The sequence below is a fragment of the Cyprinodon variegatus genome, unplaced genomic scaffold (assembly GCF_000732505.1).
Source record: "Cyprinodon variegatus isolate N-32 unplaced genomic scaffold, C_variegatus-1.0 Scaffold100, whole genome shotgun sequence".
Classification (NCBI taxonomy): Eukaryota; Metazoa; Chordata; class Actinopteri; order Cyprinodontiformes; family Cyprinodontidae; genus Cyprinodon; species Cyprinodon variegatus.
The window spans coordinates 811,857-834,562 of record NW_015150553.1 but is presented as its reverse complement, the minus strand read 5'-3'; the positions used below and the strand labels follow the sequence as shown (position 1 = coordinate 834,562).

Below are 22,706 nucleotides of genomic sequence, written 5' to 3'. Positions count from 1 at the left end.
ATACTACTCAGCATAAGCTAAGTAAATATAAAGAGCAGTAATCAAATTATGATTTTAACTATTAAGGGGGAAAAAAAGCTATCAAAATCAACAAGGCCCTACTGCTCCTGCCATCCTCAAACTGACAATTAGATTTTTCACTTTGGAGAAATAAAGCCCACTCCATTTTACATAAGTGTTTTAATTTAGCCACAGAGGGTTTTCAGGCACAAACTGCCTGTTTAGGTGTCTTGGCTTAGGCTGACATCCTACTGTATAACCTCAGTATGCCTCAGCACTTGGGTTATGCAGCAGAAGGATGTCTGGTTGCAAACTGTTTGCCAGACATCCTCCATCAGGGTTTTCTACTAGAGAACCAAATTCATGGCTCTATCAATTACAGCAAGTTGTCCAGGTCCTAAAGCAGTAACGCAGTCCCAGACCATCACATTAACACAGCATGTGTTCATTTTCTGCCAGCTGTAACTGGAACCACTCTGTTCAAAAATTCTGCTTTTGTCTGAGGGCTATCAAAATTGTCCTCAAAGGTCTTCTTCAGACCTTTTCTTCTCAATCATGAAAAACACAAGAGGGAGAAAAACTAAACTGTAAAGTATACCTAAAGCAGCAGAGTGAATATCCAGAAGCTGAAGCAACATGCCTCTGCTTTTAGTCTGGATTCCAGTTTTAGGTTAGAGAAACCCCGTAGATCTATGTTAATCATTTTAATGAATTTAAAGGAAATAAAGAGTCGAGTTAAAACAAAGATACACCTGCAGGAAAAAGCTGTGCTGTGATTTTAAACAGTCTAATTAAAGGCTATGATATCCAGTAAATTTGATTACCAACATTTGATCGAGCTCTTTAGTTCTATTTCAAAACACATGGAGGACAAACTTAGAACTGTGCTGCAAATACCTACACTGTTGATACAGAGCACATGTAGCTTATTTTCATTGGCATCTATAAATTAAGAAAGATTATCATTTAAAATAAAAATTAAATCTCTGAAAAGAAAAAACAATCCAAAGTTTTATTAACATTTTTCAAATTACATTACATCTAACATAGCCACTGGTATGTTGTAAGCCACTGGTCTGTATTTACTTAGTCAAAATCCTTTGTGTTTTCTGATTGTAGTCCTCCATATTCCATTTTTTATAAACAGAAAGCCCCTATGCTGCCATGTTTAAAGTCATGCTTCATTACCTTCTCTATAGTGCCCCCCAGTGGAGATGTCAAATAAGAATCTGGCTACCTCCTCAGAACCAGTTCACTCATGGTTGGAAATTAGCAGAGTGGTAAGATAAAGCATTTTGTGGCTTTCCATGCTTTCGATGCTGTGACCTTCTGGGTAATTCAGGGGTACATTTGGATTGGAAAGCTAATCCTGGGAAGTTTCATCACTGTTCCATGCTTTCTCTATTAGCGGATAAAAGCTCTAAGGCTCAGGGAAATACCAAAGCCTTAGAAATGTTGAAATGATTTCCAGACTAATAGATTGTGCTGACTTAGTTCCTCTTTTCTTTGAGATCTCTTGGCCTAAATTATATTGTCAGAACGTTTCCATTAAAGCTATTTCTTGATGCTTTAATGGGAATAGACAGTAGTTAAGGATGAGTTGGTCAGCCAAAATAAACTATGCTTCCCAAAAGGCGTGATTACTCAAAGCTAATTGCTGATTTAACAGGGGAGGGAGATATAATAACTTTTCCCCATGGGGGCAACTTATTTTGGATAGCCGTCATCAACATTACAAGATAAACTAATCACTTTACAGTTGCATTCTGTGTTTAATCGGGTTATTGTGTATAATAGTTTTTAAATAATAGCAATCATAAATGTGAGATGGCAAATATTTTTTAACAGTACCACTGCTTGCCAATGTTAGTTCAACAGATGTTAGAATAATAGGACAGATGGTGGCCCTCCTTCAAGACATAAAGAAGGCAATAGATGCACTGCCCAAGATCATGCAGGAAATGGGCAAAGCCGCATTACTGTAAGTGCTAGTGTTGCAACAATACGGATACCAGTATCAGGCGAGGCCTCGATCCATCCAAAATTGTGGTATCGGTATTGGCGAGTGTCGAAAAATAGGGCACCAATACCATTTTGAGACCCAAAAGTTTATTCAACTATTGTCAGCCATTCCAGGTAGGCAATAAAAGGTTCTACTAGATTCACTTTGTATTAGTCTTTATCCTGCTTCACAAAGGTAGGCAGCAGCTTCACAAAGCCATAAAGGCAATTATTTTACATACAAGTAGTATGCAGTTCTCCATATACACACACACACATCAATTTCAAACAGTGGTATTGGTATGGTATCGACCAGTAACGCACAGCCAGGTTTCAGTATCGGTGCCAAAAAAATGGCGCTTACTAAAATCAACGCTTACTAAAGGGGCTTTGCAACTTAAGAGACTGAAATCTCTTCTGAATACAGACATGTACACTGCGCATTTCAGCTTAACAATGGAGATAACAAAAATTCTTTCCAATTTACCATGTATTTACTAATGCAAATAAAATCTTAACAAATTTAATGACAGTGTAATTCTGATTTGCAGTGTTGAGAGTACGAGCGTTAGATAATCAGGATACCATTTCAGTAGAAGAGTAATCTAGTTACTTTTTCTCATTTGAGCAGCATGGTTATGGGATTTGGAATCTATAACAATCATAAAAGCGCACGACCTGCTACAGGAGAGCTGCTTTTTGGTTCTAGTGCAGCAGAAAAGGGGTGCTGAGAGGAATAAAGTGGGTGGGTGTATGCACACACAGACTGAGACCAACAACTAAAGAGACTAGTGATGGTGGAGAGACCCGCATATTTAATAATAGTATTCCTAAAGTGGAAGCATAGGCTACGTTCCCACTGCTGCCTGACGTGACCAAAACCAGAGTTTCTTGCCGATATGCGACCTGTATCTGATTCGTTTCATGACAGTCTGAAGATCACAAATGGGATTTTTTCCAGTGTGACCCAGGCCACTCGGCTATGTGGTCCTGAACCCGATACATATCTGATCTTTTCAAATGCCACCTGTGTCTGAACAGCCAGGTCGCATTCGTCCAACCTGTATGTCATTAATATTCAAAAAAGTTGCTATGCAGAGGCGGGAAGAAAAACAACATCCATGGCGGACGATAATGCGGAGAGTAGTGTTTATATTAAAGCTTCTTGAAAAGATTGTGTTGTTGATGTGACGTCTTGTAACCTCATTGGGTCCTCTACTGCACATGCAGGACACATACGTTTTGTGAATGCATTTCACACAGGAGATCACATATAAGTCACATATATTTGGATATATGAAAAACCATGCAAAAGAATCGTATTTCACTAAGGCCTGCTGTGTGAACGTAGCCGTAGATACTAATTTACACTTGCTGAAGTCAGAAACAAAAGGTGCTAATCTAATGAAGGACCTTTTATTGTCTCACCCTTTTACAATTTTGAACCACAGCAGGTGCTTTGCACTTTACCTCTTAAATGTTTTACTGAAATCACTTGCATTTTACAGTATTCTATACTTTTATAAACAAAGAAAAACTGAAAGTACAATATTGTCCGGAATTGCATCACCCCCCATTTACTTTTACTAAGCTTATTTTACTTTTTCCCTTTACCGTTTAAAAAGCATTTGTTTTTAGTATTACAAAAGTTTAAAGCCAATTGAAGCCAGTTAATGTGAATAAATATCTAGTTTGAAAACATCCACTTTGTATTCTGTCCTGTTGTTAAATAATAATGAATATGTTTGTTAAAAACATATTAATAATCATATCAACATAAATATATTGCAACTAGTAGATTCTTGACTCACTTATCCCATCACAGTAAATTAAAGTAGATTACTCTACAGATAAATATTCTTTAATGGAACTTAAACTTGATCCCAGCATCCATTTCTGTATCTGCATTATCTGGGTGTTAGGATATTAGGGATAACATTATTACTAGCACAGATACTCTGGCCAGCCTGCATATATGCAGCTAGCTAAGCAAGAAACCATGATGCAATACTGTATTCTGACACCCCTCTGTCAGAGCTGCCAATGACTAATTGGCATTATGAGCTACAGAAGGTCATCTTTTGGGTCAGACTACATAAGCCAGCCTTTGTTCCTGATCTTAATCCATAACCCTTGACCACTTTTGAAAGCTACAGATTATTAGAGCCCAGAAGATGTGGCATATTCAGGTTATTAAGCTGTGTAGTCATCTGACCCAATTATCTAAACTCCAAACATTACAGCTTGTCCCTTTTCAATTTTGCTCAAATCTTTACAGCTGACAACTTTGCTAATTTCAAACACATCAGCTCTCAGAACAAAATGTTAACTTCCGGCCTGATTCATCGCACCAACTACCAGGTGCCACAATGTGGAAATATTTTCTGATTGGTGCACACAAGGCTGTTACTGTGAAATAAGTTATTTTTATTACAGACCTGACTGGCTTTGAATGTGTTCCAATGATATCGGTTTCCAGATCCAGCAGATGCTGGTGATTGCGGTTCCCGGTTAACCTCTTTAGCCTTAGCAGGGCCACACAGAACTGAGCACCCATCTCTTCAAGCTCTCTGGTGCCGATCTGAAGTCCCTAAAAGGAACATGAAACCCATCAGGAAAATATATCTGTTCTTTTATTTTTAGCAGCTAGAGGAATGCATAACTAGAGTTTTCCATCAGCAAAAAATTACAGTAAAATTATCCTAAAAGCTTAATTTTTAAATGATACAACACATTTCGGGCGAGAAACTTTCATGTTACAACTATGGAAGGCACAGAAAGAAAATCTGCCAAATAAGGGGGAGCAGCAACACACAAAGCTAACCTCTGTCTTACCCCCCAAAAAACTGCAAAAAACTTTCTCCAGAGGAAAAGTAAAAGCATCTAAACTTGGCCTCGCCACTAAAGTATAAGGCCACAACTCAATCAACAATTGTTCCAGCAGATCCTGCCAAATACCTCAACAGAATCTAGGAAGAGCCCTTGGAAAGATAAATATATTAAATGTTGACATTGGCAAAATTCTGATGGAAATAAGCTGGAATGGGAAAAAAAGCACAGTTTAAAAAAAGAGAAAAGTAACAAAATTATTTGATTCCTTAAAGGAAGCAGAAGAGATGGGAATTGAATAAAGGAAAAAGGAACCAAAGCTCCCCTTGGTGGACATTTTAATATTTGCAGACGCTCATCTGTACTCATCAGCCCAAAGAAATTGGAATATTTAATGCTTTGCTTACCCTTGATAAATAATGAATTATATATGTATTTTTTCATGTACCTTTGAATTTGATTCATCTACAGTAGTAGCTGCCTAACGGGAAGTATTTAGTTATAAGGTTTATTCATTTTTTGTTGTTGTTTTGTTTTATATTGTCCCTTTCCAAATAAAACTAATATCCTCAATACATACCTTATATTTGCCCTGATCACAGCCACAGAGGGTGCTCTCCATGGTATAACTGCGTTTTACGCCAATCTCTCTCCAGACAACAACTCGCGCTGTTGACTCTTTGGAGCGCTCCACCACAAAACTGGAGCTGGCCATGCTGAAGGCAGGGGCGATCTGAGACAGGATCTTGGGAAGAGTCTGTAAAATATAGAAAGCTATTATTTTCTGTTTTGATCAGCAGTTATTGTTCAAAATGTTTATTGCATCTATTAGTAATTCAGTTGATTTTTTCATTCTTATCCTGAATGTTTGTGTGAACTCCTGGTCCTCAGAGCAGTTGTTTAATGATAAACTTTCAGTTCATTCAATAACTCTCTACAGAAGAGAATAATATGAATCATAATACATTATGGATGATATATAGTTAATATATCATATCTAGTAAAAATTTAGTAAAAACATCTACAACACTCCACGAAATAAACTAGAAAAAAAAAACATTCTAGTTAAACGAAACAAAAACTAGAAAAACAAAAAGCTAAATCAAACTGTTACATGAGTTTAGGTTCCAATTGATTTTGTTTTTCATTCATAGATACAGCAGTCTGTTATTATCTGGGATTAAGCAAAATGCTGATATTGTTCCTTTTAAAGACATAGAGATTGTGAATACATTATTCTGTATCATGGAGCATTTGAATACAGTAATACACAACATGATTACATAACTTAAATATGAGCTAAACAGTTGAAGATATAACGAAATAGTAGAGTACAGTTAAACAAATAATCCTTTGCTTATTCATAGCCTTTTATAGAGTTACAATCATTAACCATGTTCTGTGCATTTGTGTGCATATTGTTATGGCTGCAGTGGGTTTCTGCACTTTTCCTTGCAGGTTTCTGGATGCAGGCCTTCTGCAGGTGATCTGTTTGATCGGTTTGTATTCTGTGCTTGGGTTTTGTTAGGTTTGTTTGCATTTGCTTATTTCTGTTCAGTTATTATTTAGTTTTGCATTAAGCCATTTTCTATTCCCCATTTTATTTATCCCTTTTTCAGGTTTTTGTTTCTTTAGTATAATTTAATAAATTCAATTTTCACTTGAAAGAATATCCTTGTGTGGTCTCCTTTAATGTTACCCCCACCAAACAAGCCTGGTGGACGTAACAATATTTACCCTGTATCCAAGGTCCTCCTGTAAGTCACTGGAGGTTGCACTGATATTAGACTGCCAAACTGTCTCCTTCACACTGCAGCCGTACATGAAGACATTCTTCTTTCTGGAATGGCCGTGGTAATCACAGAACACCTGTGTATTTAAGCACAAACACAGCCACAGACAGGATGGATGCACAAAGGTTTATTATGCATACTGGAAATTCTACCACAAATTAATGAGAAACTAGGTAGAAAATAAAAACTATGTATGTGAAAGATACATTAAAAGAGGTTGGAAAATGTAAAAAGAATTTCTAGTTAGAGAAAATAAAAGACAGTTTAATCATTTGAAAAGGCCCACAGAAAACAAAACCAAAAAAATCTATTTGAAAGTTCCTGTAAAGTTTAGCACAGAGCGTAGCAGAGTAGGCTGTTTGTGGTCAGTCCTTAAGCTGCGTTCACACCGGGCACTTTTCCTTTGTCAAAGCATCTGATTTAAATGCAATGTCTATTGGGGTGGTGTCAAGAAGTCTGGTGCGTTCGAGGATCAGCGTTCTGCCGTCCGAGCATCCGAGCGTTCGACGCTGGAGATCAAAATATTTAACTTTTGCCGCTGGATGCTGGAGTGTAATCAATCAGAAAAACTGTGTTTGAATGTTGACAAAGCCATTCTCAAGCACATATCAAGGTGCTATTTTGTGAGCCTGGATCAATATTTATTTTTTGATTACGTTCATGGTGGAGAATCCTGCTTCACAGCAGTAGGTTGAGCCAAACATACTCAAAATGTGCAGGGTCATCTTTGAGCAGGCCATTTCACTTTTCTTTCACCAGTTCACTGCGGTACTTCCAGCAGTCCACGCTTTCTTTGCTCTTTTTCTTATTGTATTCTCCTTCTTTCGCATCTCCTGGCCTGCCATAGGTTTGCCTGCTGTGTCTAAAAGTGGCTCGCAGAACTTAACCTAAGGTTCTCTTTCAACATTAGTTTCGGTATCTCACTATGGGATGTTGCAACTCCCGTTTTGACAGATAAGCTTAAATAAATGTGAGGATCCTGCATCCCGGAACCGTGTGGGCAGGTGTGGGTGTGGTAACATCCAACCTATAAAACCTAGTGAAAGTGTGAGGAGTTGCCCAGCATGCAGCCCCACAGATGTAATCCAAAAGTATACCCTGGAACAATACCCCCGATGATGCCATACTACAGGTTGAATGAGCTCGCAGGCCTGCAGGGGTTGAGAGCCCTTAACCTCATAGGCTGTTGTAATAGCTCCCACTATCCAATGTGAGAGACGTTTTAGTGAGGGGCTTTCCTTTATGTGGTGGAGACCGTGATACAAACAGTTGATCAGATTTGCGGAAACAGATTGTTTTTTCCACATACATCCTGAGAGCTCGCACTGGGCAGAGCATGAGGAGTCGTTCATACACCTGAGAAGAAAAGGAAGGAGGGTGGAAAGCCATCAACTCAAGAGGGCAGCAAGACAGAGCGGGGTTAACAACTTGTGGTATGAAAGCAGGGTTAGGTTTCAGTGCCAGGTTTCAACTGGGAGCTTGGTCCGGTGAATAGGGGCTCTCCCTGTTTGGACACAGTGAGCACAGGTGGTGGAGGGTTGGCAACCTCCATCACAGTGTCCACCTCCAGCAGCGTTCATAGACCGAATTGTTAGCTCGCTCTGTGAACAGTTAAGCTAGCTCAGTACTTGCTGTATTGGCCATCCGAGTAAGCTTCTGGGAGCGAGAAGAGGTGTTAGACTGAGGATCATCAGCGTGACATCAGGTTCTTATACTAGGGACAAGTCCCTCCTCCAGTTGCAAATGTCATCTCTGTGAGGCAGTCAAGACTGGCATAATGTTATGGAGTTTCTGGAGATAGCACTGGAGGCATGTTCCCATAGTGAGATACCAAAACGAATGTTGAAAGATAACTTTATATTCACTTCAAGCCACTATGAACGTCAGCGGGAAATCATCTAAAGGCTCCCCGCAGCAGAGTTCTTTCAGCAGGGATTTTTAGCACTGCCTCCCGGTGGTATGCTGAAGGTCTAGCGGTCTGAACAAGAATTGCATTTTAGTGGGATCATAATCCTGATGATCTGACCGCACAGATGATGTCTGAAATTGGAATTTCCAATTTATAAACTAAATAAAGCCAAGCTACTCTCAAGCTAGAAAAACAACCAGAGCTCCGAGCTTCCAGAGCGTTGAAGCGTCAAAGCAACTTGACCACAGTTTCACCCAGTGTCCAAATTTCTGCATTTAAGCATTTTTGACGCATTGGTGTGAGCGAAGCATTAGAAGAACTGATGCTGAATTCACTGTACAGTAAATACTGTTTTCCATGCAGTTGAATAGGATGTGCAAATGAACTGGCACCATTTAAGGCAGTTAATGGAAAGAGGACGCTGCAAAGTGCAAAATGCCCCAAAGTAATTCAAGTGCAGTTAATTAGAAGTCCTACCAGTGGTGCCCTTTGTATATATGCAAGATACTGCAGCAGGCTCTTAGTATGGTAGATGGTGGGGTGGAGCTCAGGATTGGGGTTCTGCCACTGTCGATTCAAGTCCTCTCCACTCAGAGAACATCGATGACTAAAGCAGAAAGTAGATGGCAGAGAAGAATACAGAGTGGAGGAGAACAGAGCAACAGCTAGAGAATTCTTCCAGTCAAGATTTAATACATGCCTTGAAATACATAAAGCTGTGACAACCGTGCAAGCTTAGCTGCAGCTGATGAATTAATACTTCAAAGTTCTCACTGGGTTACTTTTACTCCATCTCTGAGAACTCACTTTCCATTAATGACTCCATCAGGGTTAAGCATCGGGACAATCTTAAAGATGTAGGCCTCTCTCAGGCTCACTGCCAGCGGGCTGGTGCCCATGAGGAACTCCAGTGTGCCCTTCATCACCCAGCTGGCGTTTGTCTCCCCAGGGTGCACTCTGGCTGACAAGAAGATCAATGGGCGATTCCCTGAAGTGGAAGAAAAATAAAGTATAGCAGAATCAAATACAGGACAATGGATAGCATACCTTAAACCTCTGGTGACTATAAAAAAAAAATGAGTGAACTAAATCTCTACATCTTGCCATCTTACATTTACAGCACTGAAACTAAAATTACAGGAGTGGGGTCTTAACCTGTTGCTGTAAAATCACCAAATTTCTGGATGCCTTTGTTTGTTTTTTCTCGATTAGCCAGAAAACAAACTAAGCAATTCCAGATTTTTTTAACAACATATTGTCTCTTTGCGTTCAATAAGTATTTCTGAAATTGAAAGGAGGCTATAATTTTATCAAAAATTATAGAATTTTCTCGACAAAAACAAACAACAACGAAAACACTCATTTACTTACTGAACTGACAGATATGATCACTGGATTTGGACTCGGGCATGGCAGTGATAGTAAGAAGTGGACAGGTGTTTCCACCAAGGGTCTCACACAGAACGTCATGTCTCAAGTAGATCTGAGGGGTCCTCATAGCCTCAAGTTTGGACAGATGCATCTGTATGAAGTTAAAAAGTTACACTTCTTAGGTCTCTCTTACTAACAAATGTATAGATTATTTCTAACTCTGATTTAATACGGCTCTTTTAAATGTGTTCTTGCATTGTTGCTCCAACTTTTTTGACTGATTGAGATGTCTACTCTACAAAGTTGCAACTTATAAAATAATATGGTTTAGAAACTTGGATATGGTACAAGCTCAGAAGAAAAATGACATTGGCATTGACTGTAAGAACATCTCCAGTGTCTCAGCAAGATCTAGAGAAACTATTTTATGAGTTTGCCTTCAGTAGAATTGATTACTGCAAAGTCTATCAGACGACAGGCAGCTGATCCAGAATGCTGTTGCTCACATCCTCACTAAAACTAAGAAAGTAGAGCACATCCCCCTAGTTCAAAAGTCAATTCATTGGCTCCCCGTATCTCAGAGAACAGACTTTAAAATACTTCTGTTTGTCGATTTGTACAATAGTCAACAACAATAGTTATGACAACAACATAACCATGTATTATTAACCAATGGGATACATAAACAGAAGCAGTGTTCCTATCAGCTAGTTTATGTCAGAAACCTTAAATGAATATCAGTTTGTGACATCCCTACAGCAACGTGATACTAGCTTTCGGAGCGAATGCTCAAAGAGCAGGAAAACTCTTTATTTAAACATAGAGAAGTAAACAGATAGTAGTGTGATTACCAAAACCTGCACTTCAGTGGTACCTTAAGTGTGGAGTATGTATAAGGGTAATGATAGGCAAAGTAGCAGACATCATCCTTATGGCTGAAGTTTATGCTGAAGGTCAGTGTATAATACGATTTTCCTTTTTGTCCCCCAGTGGCGATGGAACTTCTTGCAAAGTGATTTCTGAGAAGAACACATAAGTTAAACAGTACAGAAAGGAAAGTGATAAAAAAAAAAAAAAAACTTATTGAAAACTTTATCTCTTTAGCAAAGTTGTCCTGCATATTCGCCTAATAAAACCAATGGAGTAAAAACTGGAAATTTTATAGGAGCATTTAGGTGTAGCTATAAAAACTGGAGCATCATATATCCATATTCCATAAAAAAGTGAAGATGGACAGTAAAGCAGTGATATAGTTTCTAAATGAGGCCTTGCTGAGCATTAAGTCCATTAATAAGAGCTCATAACTTTTAGTAATGCAGTAAAATATAAATTATTATATAGTGAAGTGTATTTTAAACTGCTAAATGAAGTGTACAAAAGTAAGAAACTAATCTAGCTTTATGCAACTTTACTACTAATGGCAAAATTTTTTTGGATGGTTGTTTTCAACAGGAAACAACAGTGCAGGTCCATTACACATTTTGGATTTCACCTACTTATAGTAACAGATGTCTGTTCCCGTTCTGACCCAACAAGGCCTGCCACCAATGGCCTCCTGCACAGAGTACATCAACACCTGCATGCCTAAACACACACACAAAAAATAATAATGTTACTCAAAGTAATAGTAAAGGTTATGCTGTGCTGCATAGCATTTGTTAGCTCAAATGGTTGCTGTGTTTTCCCTCAGATGTGGCCTCATGTCTCACCATAGTTAAACTGGCTGTTTGACTTCTCACAGTTGATGATGTTGAAACGGTACGTAACCCCGACACGCATGCCACTCACTTCAAAGTAAAACCACTGATGGTAGTGATTACTGTTGATATCTGCATTCAGAACAAGGTCGTACTCATATCTAGAGAAAGCAAAACAAAACATAAAAATTCTAAATATTAACCCAAACATCAACTAGAAAAAACAAATCAATAAATTAATTGAACAACACAAACATGTACAAGGGAACATACAGGTAAAAACCAGATCATCAATATTGAAGCCAGGTTAAACTTTAACTATATATACATTCAACAGAGATTGTTCCTCATAGGAAATTATGTGGTATCATTTTTAATACTTTACCAATATTGCAGCTTTGAGTATTTATTCAATACGATAACACAAATACTTTTCTAAATACTTACTCATTAATAGTGTGGAATTACTCATTCCACACTACAAAATGTGTAAGAAATGCTTTTATTACTCATTTTGTAGTGTGGAACGTTAGAAAACAGTCAACAACAATAGACAGAACAACTAACAACTATGAGTTAATGAGTAAGCTTGCTGATTTCAGATGCTTTAATTGCAGGCCGATTTATTCTAATATTTAGTTTTTTGGGCTGATGTCAGACTAATGTCTGATATCAATATCAGATCAGTACATCTCTAATTTGTATTAGAGTTTCAGATCCTATATTTGCTACTTACTTCCTAACTTGAACAGCTTTCCTGAGGTTCCCCGACTCAAATTGAGAGTTGAACTTCAGAGATTCGCTGTTTTCTTCAATCACAGGACTGAAACAGAAACAATCTTAATGCATTGATAGCAATCATATATAATCAGCTTGGATGAAACTCTTAACAGGATGAAACTCTTAACAAAATGAAAATAACAAATCTGAGGTATCCATGTCTTTGATAACACTTTAACATAAGATCTTATAAACACTGGATGAAAACCAACACCCTTCCTTCAACTAAAAACTTCAGCAGATGTGTTGTAGCTCACCTGGGATGAGCGATGTCATAAACTACTTTATCCAAGATATCATTAGGATGAATCAGCCGCTCAATATCCTGAAATATCTTTGACCTATAGATGGGGACGAAACAAGATAAATAAATAAATGCCAGCAAGATTTTCTCTTGCTAAGAAAGCAGCAGAGACAGAATACCAAGTAGCACAAACTGCAGCAAATGATGTTCCTACAGTATACTGATTTAAGGACCGAATAAAATACAGTATGACTGACAGACTCTTGTTTAGGTTTTTTTTTTTTTTACATTTGGGACATAATATCAGAAACTATAAACTATATTAATGTTCTACCAATTCAAAACTATGAACAGTGTACTCACAGAAATCCTAAAAAAAAAGACAATGTGAATAAAAATGTGAAAAGGCTCAAAACGTAAGGATGTTTTGGTGAGATACACCTTAACTTTTAACTTAATCTATTTTCTTTAGCTACTATCGCAATTGTCTCACCTCTGTACACCATGCACTCTCTCCAGAAGAGGTTCCTTAAACACTGGAGGTACATGGCCAAAGTAATCTGGGTAAGCCACTTCAGCATAATGTGGGACTGACTGTGTCCCCTTCACCATCTCCACGTAAAGGTCAGGGTCATGCAGCGGCAGGAGCTGAGCTGTGTCTGGCACTTCAAGAACGGCACCTTCTCCTCCTTCATCTTCAGCACCATCTGAGCCACATTCTGAACCCACGTTGCTGCCTCCCCCACCTGCCCGACGTATTGGGAAACCCCCAAGGATCAAAGGTGACTGTATTTGTCTCAAGTTATTGACTGGAGACCCCTCATGTTTGGCCTTCTCAGACCCAGCCTCTGTATTTTGACTTCCTTTGTCCTCTAGAGAGACACATTCCAGTGGATGGGAGAGTTCCTGTTCTATTAAAGGTCCTTGAGAGGGAGAACTGCAAAAAGGGGGTGGAGCAGAGTGTCCATCTGCAGCTGGAATGCTGACATCCTCTTTCTTATCTTTGCCCTTGCTGAGGTCGATTGAGTTCAGGTCCAGAGGAGTTTGAGAACCAGTGGGGGAGGGAGAGGCTAGACTCTGATGCTCTTTGACAGAGTTGCAAATCACTTCAGAACCTGGTATTTGCTTTGGGGACTCTTGAGCTGCAGGCACTACAACCGGTTGAGTGAACCGAGCTGATAATGATGAGAAGAGATGTGCTGATGAAGTAGTAAAGGAACTCTTTGCAGATTCAAAGCTGTACCCCTGGTATAAAAATAAAAAAAGGGGGTTATAGAATTTTGAGGGATAAGGTTGCAAACAGCTCAAAAACAATTTATAGGAATTCAATAAATAGATTAGCATGGAATATCTACCTATTGCAACATAAAGCACAGCGTTTAAAACTATCAAACGCCATCTCATGAACATGTAGTTTGGGGGAAAAATTTTGAACAAATGTTGTTAAAGAGGCTTGTTTATTAGAGGTTAAAAGGAAATAGCCAGAGAAGTCTGTTCTTTATGGAAAATTATTAGACAATCTACTGCAACTGCAGAATTATCTATACCTGAAAAATAAAATACTTTAACTGATTATTTCTAAAAGTACCTAAAGATTTGGTCATCTTTTTTTTAACAGCTTTCAAAATATTTATTTCTAACCCTTCTCTAGTGAACTTTCTTCAAATATTTATATTGGAACAAAGGTAAAGTCACACAGAGAAAGAAAAGTCACAGGTGGACAATTTTTACCACTCTAAAAACAATATGAAAATTAATTCAAGCTTTACAATGTCTTTAGCATTTAATAATAGGAATAAGCCTGAGTAGATCAGCTGCAATTACTTACTGGAAACATCTATCTCTTTTTATTCAAACTGTGACACATGCACCACTTTTTAAGGCTTAATTAACCATTTACCCATGTAGTCAGTGCTTGGATGTGGGAATAACTTTAGTGGGAATTCAACCTTATCATGTTCTTTCAAGTAAAAATAAATAAAATTTTGCAATTGTTGAACTAAATAATAAAGCTAATTAACGTTTGCAATACAAGTTAAAGTTGACATAAGTCCCTTCATTCAATAAGGAAGAATGTTAACAGCATAATTTTCATAGGCTAGCCATATCTAAATGGCATGATCTTTATTTCAAATTAAAAAGAAAGATGGTTGTAATATATTTTAGCCAAAAAGCCAATCCTAAACTCAAGAATCAAATCTATATTTAGAAAGAAAAAAAGCTCCTAAAAGTAGAAAACACTTACTTGAAAGTCTTCAGAAAGCTCTGAGAAGAACTTCTGATAGATCTTCAGCTCCTCAAACGGGCGTCCAATGGTCCTTTTGGGATGTAGCTTATTGAGATCCGTCTCTATGTCATCATTCTGATTGAGGGAGAAAAACATAACCACACAGAAAACAAAACCAAAACAACAACAGACATTGCTGAAAAGGAAAACTGAACATTTAACTATTAATTTCAAGTTGTAAGTGACTCCATCTGCTGGAACCTCAGAGAATTGCAAATGCTAGAGATAGCATGTAGATCATGCAAATTGTTTGAACATCACAAAGCTTTCTTGGTAAAATTAGCAATAGCAAACTAAGAGGGAATATTATAGTACTCTTTACAGTTTATATTTATAATAGCAGTAATACATCAGACTGTCAAATTAAAAACTATCTATGAATGAAATTCTGAGTATTACCAGGTTACACTGATCCTTGTCATCTTCGTCATTCTCAGTGTCTGTCTCTGCCTCTGGCTCCTCGTTATCGCTTTCATCTGCCACATCATCCACTGGGCACAAAACATGCAGACACATTTTATACACATAAGAGACCAGCTTTTCTGATTTCTGGACATATTTCAGCAGAAGACATTGGTGTCTTTGCTGTAGGAGTATAACGGAAAACATTTGGGTGTGTGAGGAGTCAGGAGAAGAGACTGATGGAAAAGGAAATAATAGAGCTATCTAAAATTACACTTTAATAAGGAGTGGATGGTCCTGATGACATTTTAATAGCTTTTAATGCAGTTACCTGGAAAAGTTTTTACAAAAAAACACAATTTTAAACATTTTATTGGGATTTTATGTCACCAACCAAAATAAAGCAAATCAAAATTATGAAGAGGAAGGTAATAGCAGATATATTTTGAAAGATTTTTTACAAATATAAAAGCTTAAAGGTTTGACATCACATTTGTATCTATATGGCTGTAGTGTCATACTGTTTTTCCTCAAATGTTGCAATGATGAGAGTTGACTGCTAAGCTGGATGAAAAATAGGGAAATAAACCTGATCCTGCTTTGATCTTTTCCATAATGTTATCCTGACCTGTTTAGTCTGTTCTTTGGTCTTAATGATGCTAGTTCTATCATTATTCTCCAACCAAATTTAAGGCAACTGAATACAAATGGAGGATGCAATCACAGCCTTTTTCTTAGATTTTACATTTCTGCTCATCAGGGAGTGAATAAATACTTTATGGTATGTACACAACACTTGTTAAGGGCTGTTGAAGATTTGATTAGTTCATTAGACTGAAAAGGCCCGTTATGTGTGGCAGCGACATGACACTACATCACTGCTTTTGTTTCTATAATTACGGTAACAATTATTGTGACAAGCTAGCCCCCCTAAACTAAACTGCGTATAGGGTTATGTACACCTTGTGTGTACTCACCCCCAGAAGGCTGGCTGTACAGCTGAGCCACAGGTCCTCCAGGGGGGACATGAGGCAGCTGAAAGTGGAAGGCTGACTTGATAGTATGCAGAGGCAAACGATTCTTCGGAAAACACTTCCTCATGACGAGGCTTGAAGTGTTCACTAGTGGATCCAGTGTCCGCACTGGTAGACACTCCTGAAAAAAAAAAGAAAAAAGAATGAAATGAAATGTTCCAGACTACTGCGGTGCTGTTTTCTTTTCTACTTGCTTTGATTTTCTCACTCACATTGGAGGAGTTGTAAAGGATTCTCATGCCGTCAGCCTCTAAGAAAGCCTTTCGGCCCAGTTTGATGTTGGTAATGTTTCTGAGGCAGACCAGCAATCCTTTACGAATCAACACACATCTGTGTCGGGTGTCATTGCGATGCCAATCCAGGTACAGAGTGAGCAAGACAGACACATGGCCACTGTCTACCAAACGGCGAGCATTAGTTTCTGCACAGAGGAATGGAAGACATAGTAGATAAACAGACACAGGGTTAACACTGTGATATGGACTGATCAATGAGTCCAACTAAAAACTGTAAAGACAGACAGAAATAGAGGTTCCAGAGCAAAGTGTGTTATTGAAGGCAGCAAGGAGAAAAACTAAAAGGTATGCAACACTGGATGAAGAGTGTACTGATGAAGGACTAGAAGATGAAGTTCAACTCAATAACATACATACATAAAGTTCATACCAATAACATACTTACTAGATTTGAGTAGAGCTCCAAGTGCATCCAGAGCTATCCTGTTTATTTAAAAAAATAAAGCAAAGTGTTAAATGATGACTGATAAATCTGTAAAAAAAGGCCACAAACCTGTGGATACCAGTGCTGTCTATAATTATGTGCCTCTCTAACAGGAGAAAAACACTCACTTGAAAAGGCTGGTGTTCTTCTTACTGTAGGGCCCGACAATCTTGAAAATAAGTTCCATCACACCGCACTTGCCCAAAGAAATAGCATTTACCGCTTTGCATATGAAAAAGCACAGGAGGAGGTCAAAGTTAACTACATAGTTGGTAGCGCAGATACGATTTTTATCCCAGCTCCAAGACACTGAGGATGCATTCTACTTACAGTTGGTAGAGTAAACCCTGAGAACCTGCAGACAAGGAAGAAGCAGCTTTGTGTTCTGTAGATTATGTTTAATTACGTTGACCGTGATGTTCAGAGCTCCACTCAAACGTGCCTTCACTCCAAACTTTCTGTCTAAAGACACAAAAGGTTTAATATCAGTGAGTGAGAAAGAAGCAATATGCTTTTTAACTAAACCTCAAACTAGTCTTACAGGAGTCAAAAACACTTTGTTATACATTATAATTCGCCTACTAAGATTTTTTTTAATCATACATTCAGTTTTTTACATTAATTTCAGTAAATCACTGATAATGAAGCAGCAATAAAAAGCAATATTAAGTATGTAAGCAGTCAAATTAATTAGCATAGCACCTTTCACAGACAGAGTAAATATAGCTTCACAAGATGCACTGTAAGAGTATAGTAAGAATAATAAGAATAGAAATATATATATACTTCAAATATATATGGAGTCTATTTAAAAGCCTGCTTATATAAAAATAACAGATTTTTAAAAGGCTGTAGGGTATTTATGTAGCACAAAGAAAGTGGGAGCTAGTTCCCGAGCCTTTGAGCCACCACCAGGAAAGCCCAATCTCCTCAAGGTCTAAGGCGAGTCTGCATTACTACCAGTAACCAGCTGATCTTAGAATCTAAGGGGAATTATATGGCATCCATAAGCTATTAACATACTCCGTAGCTTAACTATAGAGCCTTAACCTTTAGGATTAACATTTAGAAATGTAGTCTCTATCGTAAAGGAAGCCAGTGCAGAGCACATGTAAGCTTCTGTTTTTCTGAAGTGACTGACACAGGTTTAAAACCGATTTACTGAGACACATAAAGACTAAAACAATAGTCCTAGTAAGAGACAGACTGAAACATCAGCCAGCGGATTTTTTTTGGCAATAAAAAAATTGCATCTTAGCAGCCAATAAGTGCATGCATTGGCAGATTCATTAGTGTATTCATCAGCCATGTCCTAAGATCACATTGCAACTCCTTCCATTCGCTTTCCATTTTAAATGTTCTGTTAGATGTAGCAATTATTATTACTGTCATTTTAATAAAGTAAAAAAACTGTTGTCAAATTTCAAAATCAGTCAGATGTCAAAATAATCTTTATAGACCTTAAAAAAGCCTGTATCGGTCGACTGTTAGCACAAATGAAAAGCATGAACTACCATCTCTAGTTAATTTTTTGAAACTCATGATCTCATCTTTGAAATTTTTTTTCAAATAATAAAACCAACTTTTGATTATTCTTTTTTGAGCATTATTTAATGATGCTCAAAGGATAAAGATAAAACATGACAGCCAAGTTTTGTACAGATGTTAGAAAAGAAGGTGCTAGAAAAGTATGATGCTCCCTGATAATGAAATAAAAAAGGCTACTAAGCAACTTGTGTGCCGTCTGAAAACACTTAGATACCCCTAAAAATGGTTATTAATGGGATTAAATGGACATTTTGTACAAGATGTACATTAAGCAATTCAAGTAAAATTAAGAGGTCTACAGGAGTCTCCAGAAAAAAAAACACTTGCAAATTTCATACAATAAAATACCTAATAATTCTTCAGCATTATTTGTGTACATTTTATGGTGATCTCAAAAGCTACATCTTAATTTGCTACAAATACACAACTCATATGTCACAGCCAAGTGTTGTCACCTACTTACATGAGACACTAAACCAGGGGTTTACAGCACTTAGTACGAACCACTTGAATATTTTACCAGCCACCATGTTGTTTAGTGTAGCATTTTTCAGACATCATGGGAATCTTAGATTGGATATACTGAAATAACGAGATGTGAGTATTAGGTTGTGCCACCAGTGTAAAATCTGCTGATGGATACAGTAATTATTGTCCGTTCAAACAGAAACGTTTCTTCCCTTTGAGCAGCTTTCAGTGGGACATTTTGTACGCGGTTGTAAAAATGCAGCTTTGTAGAGACGTGTCTGGTGAATGTCTGCTCTGTCTTCAATGAACCTGCCCATGCCATAAGTATCACCTGTATCTATTGATTATAAATAACTCTTGAAAAGAACTTACAGTCATTCTCGGATGTTTATGAACAGAGATGTCTAGTAAGATGGAGTCTAAGACACGCTAGTTTGTGAGAGGTTGTAACATTATGTTGCCAAAATTAATTCTTCAATTTCTCACAGTTTACCGTTGAAACGGAAAGATGTAGCAACTCCGGCGCATTGCTGCCCTAAATGCTAGTTACCTAAATAGCATTTACTATTGGAATTGCAACCTGTCACTGTGGCTGAAAATCTACACAAATCCATACAAAATTTACAAATTAACCCACATTTGACCAGTTTCTACCCCTACATTAAACACAGAGAGATTTGTTCACTAAGCATGGCAGGGCTGTCAAATCTACCTACTGATTAATTCAGACCATATTCAACCAGTGGGGGTCAGTAGTGTACTGTGTTAAGAAGAGGAATTTTTCATCCTTAAATGGTTAAGTTATCAATACATTTATTTTTTATCACAAAACCGTTAAACTGTGATAAATGGCTGAGTCAAATGCTTATATCTACCCTACATATTGGTGTTTTGTAAATCACATGGGCGCTTGAAGTTTTTAACCAATCAAATTAAGCCCTTCATGTATTTGACCAATAGGATGGATCTCTACATTACTTTAGACGCGGACAATTTCACAGATATGCGCCTATAAAACCAGCTTAAATGTCTTGAGCTTTTAAAAATCCTAGCGTTGTAAGGATTCAGCATCATACATAACTTTCTAGATGGATAGACTCTGATCGAAAATAAATATACCTTTCGGTCCAACCTTGGCCAGTAGTGAGTGAAGCTGCAGCATGAGTTCCTCACTGGGAGGAAGCTCATTACTGGCGGAGATCAGAATCTGGAATAAAACTCCTGTTCCTCCTTTGGAAACAAACACTCCCACTCTGCGGCCTCTGCCTATAACAGAAAACCAGGAATAGAACTGTATTAAAAGAGCTGAAACTTAATTCAGGACCAGATTAGAACCACATGGGGTAACATTGATACAATTTATCACTGCCATATTATTAATCAAGGAATCAAATTATACTATGCAAGCTTTAAGAAAATATATTATGTTTCTAAATGGCTTTAAATTGCATTATAAATAAATGCAGGAGCAATCTCTGCAAAAGGCTTAATTTATTTAATGCAACCTGATGTAAAATAAATCACAGCCTCCTTACCGATTGTCAGCAGCTCACTGAGGATGTACATGATGTTCAGAGTAGTCTGGACATCCCTGCTGTTCTGTCAAAGTGACAAGCATCACATATGATTAAATGATGGACACAGTTGACATATTATTAAATAAGAGCAATTCTTTATGAACTTATAGATATTTATTATTCTTAGATAATCAGCATGAAATTGGCTGCAGAGCTGCAGTCAATAAAGGAGACTGAATCATCAGCAACTATAAGAAGACTGTAGACCAAAATGCTTCATTTAAACAATTTTCTGATGTGGTGAGACAATTTTAAAATTAAGAAAAGCAAAACCGACAAAAGACACATTCTGATAAAAAAAAATTAATGTACAAATAACAATAAAGCCCCCTTCATTCTTATATCTTACAAGGTTGTAATGCAATATTTTTTCTCTTAAATAGTCTGTTTTTATCTTGTTACATTTCTGGTTTACAAAACTATAATTCAAAAGGTTCTTATTTTCATTATTACATAAAGGTTATTTACTTTCTAAAACCTGCATCTGATGTGTCATACTGACTCACAGAGGGTAATGAACCGTTCATTAAAAGTAACTTAATCTTACTCTTGGTGAATTTTAAAAAGGGAGCCTATTGAATATTGTGTTACAGTGGTGTGATGGGATAGCCTGTGGTTGACTGAACATGAGCTGACCTCCAGAGAAGACAGGATGACCTCCATTCCACTGGAGCCTTTAGACATCACCTCTTTTCCACTCTTCTCTGTAACACAACAGACAGTAAAAAGATCATCAGGAATATAAAAACACAGATATTTGTGCCTTTTAAGACTTTATAAAAAGATCATAGACCCATCCTAAATCTGTAGTTATAAGAGTAGGTGATGACTTATTCCTTTTACGTCAAACAAGTGGAACAAATGCTTGACAAAGACACTCAAAGATCTATCTAATTTGAGTCAACATGATGTAATACTATATCTTTATCTCTCCTATCTCTGGCCATCTTAAAATGAGAGCTTGGCTTGTTTTCAGGAACTGAAGTGTAGAAGATCATCTCCACTTGAATGCTTCAAACTTTGCCAGACTCCCATTCAAAAATATGCAATGGCGTTACAATGGGCCCCGCAACAGAGCGCAGAGGCTCACATTACAACAAAGAGGGAAAGTGATTTCATTCTCTGCTGAGGACCTTTAATCCATTGTATCTTTACATAGCAAATATTTGTTTTGCATCCATATTAGTTTTCAACATGTCATAAGTTAAAACTTTAAGGAATTCTTAAACCTGCCCCCTCCCCGCATATATATTATTAAGTTTTCTATTCAACTGAGGAAGACGTAGCAGTTACTTAGTCCTTTAATAACAAAAACAGTCTTACCCGAGTGTATTTTGTTTTGCAGGGCCTAACATCGATGTTTAGGAGTGCTGACAGATTAAAGGAACATATTAAACCGCCAAACAACAATAAAAAAGCTGGAACGGACACTGACGGCTTTGCAAAACATCCTTTAAAATTGCAGGACTTCAATAACAACAGAATACTGCAAATAAACAACAGAAAATTACATATATAACATAATCAATGACAAAGTTGGGAGCAGGAGATAATGTTACTAGATTTCTCTTAAGCTGGCACATTTTAATCAGAGATATACCCTTATTTTTGTTTTGTTTTTTTAAGTGAAGGGTTACATTACTTAGTGGTGATTTTAGACTATGTCAGGCAGTTTTGGGTGTTCGACAAAATATGCAATATCCAGTGCATGTGGGGATAAAATGTGTCAGCTATGCAGCCTCCGCAGTTTGCAGTGAGGAGAATACGCTGAAGTTACACTGGAGAGCAAACAGGAATCATGTTCATTCAGTCTGTCTCTCCTCACACTTTAGACTGGCGGAAAGGGGAGCAGCATCGTCTTAAAAACATTTTTATCATGCCAGGCTTTTTAAAGAGCTTCTAAACAAATCAGCACCTTAACGCCTAAATGCTGATTGATGCATTTCTGTAACAATGAATACTAGAATGATATGATCAATGTTTGGATCTTTAAGGAAAATGAAGAGAGGTGCAAAGAAATTTCAGCTGATTTGCAGTAATAATTAA

General features: G+C 37.5%; 1 protein-coding gene across 4 annotated transcripts in view; it reads right to left on the bottom strand.

Annotated features, from left to right (window-relative positions):
• The window catches only part of agtpbp1 (ATP/GTP binding protein 1), a 41,649-nt gene that overhangs the window by 5,969 nt on the left and 12,974 nt on the right, over nucleotides 1-22,706 (bottom strand). For 3 of the 4 annotated variants that reach the window (XM_015374322.1, XM_015374323.1, XM_015374324.1), the window contains 22 exons: nucleotides 21,297-21,364; nucleotides 20,619-20,682; nucleotides 20,203-20,349; nucleotides 17,398-17,529; nucleotides 17,196-17,289; nucleotides 17,029-17,066; nucleotides 16,560-16,768; nucleotides 16,291-16,468; nucleotides 15,311-15,402; nucleotides 14,870-14,986; nucleotides 13,118-13,869; nucleotides 12,638-12,721; nucleotides 12,337-12,423; nucleotides 11,613-11,761; nucleotides 11,400-11,487; nucleotides 10,778-10,922; nucleotides 9,904-10,054; nucleotides 9,340-9,520; nucleotides 9,010-9,139; nucleotides 6,568-6,699; nucleotides 5,411-5,587; nucleotides 4,440-4,591 (listed from right to left, as the gene is read on the bottom strand). In XM_015374322.1, coding sequence (XP_015229808.1) covers nucleotides 4,440-4,591; nucleotides 5,411-5,587; nucleotides 6,568-6,699; nucleotides 9,010-9,139; nucleotides 9,340-9,520; nucleotides 9,904-10,054; nucleotides 10,778-10,922; nucleotides 11,400-11,487; nucleotides 11,613-11,761; nucleotides 12,337-12,423; nucleotides 12,638-12,721; nucleotides 13,118-13,869; nucleotides 14,870-14,986; nucleotides 15,311-15,402; nucleotides 16,291-16,468; nucleotides 16,560-16,768; nucleotides 17,029-17,066; nucleotides 17,196-17,289; nucleotides 17,398-17,529; nucleotides 20,203-20,349; nucleotides 20,619-20,682; nucleotides 21,297-21,364 — 3,367 coding nt within the window. Of the gene's footprint in view, nucleotides 1-4,439; nucleotides 4,592-5,410; nucleotides 5,588-6,567; nucleotides 6,700-9,009; nucleotides 9,140-9,339; nucleotides 9,521-9,903; nucleotides 10,055-10,777; nucleotides 10,923-11,399; nucleotides 11,488-11,612; nucleotides 11,762-12,336; nucleotides 12,424-12,637; nucleotides 12,722-13,117; nucleotides 13,870-14,869; nucleotides 14,987-15,310; nucleotides 15,403-16,290; nucleotides 16,469-16,559; nucleotides 16,769-17,028; nucleotides 17,067-17,195; nucleotides 17,290-17,397; nucleotides 17,530-20,202; nucleotides 20,350-20,618; nucleotides 20,683-21,296; nucleotides 21,365-22,706 lie in introns of those variants that run through there. The other variant, XM_015374325.1, reaches the window with a different exon arrangement.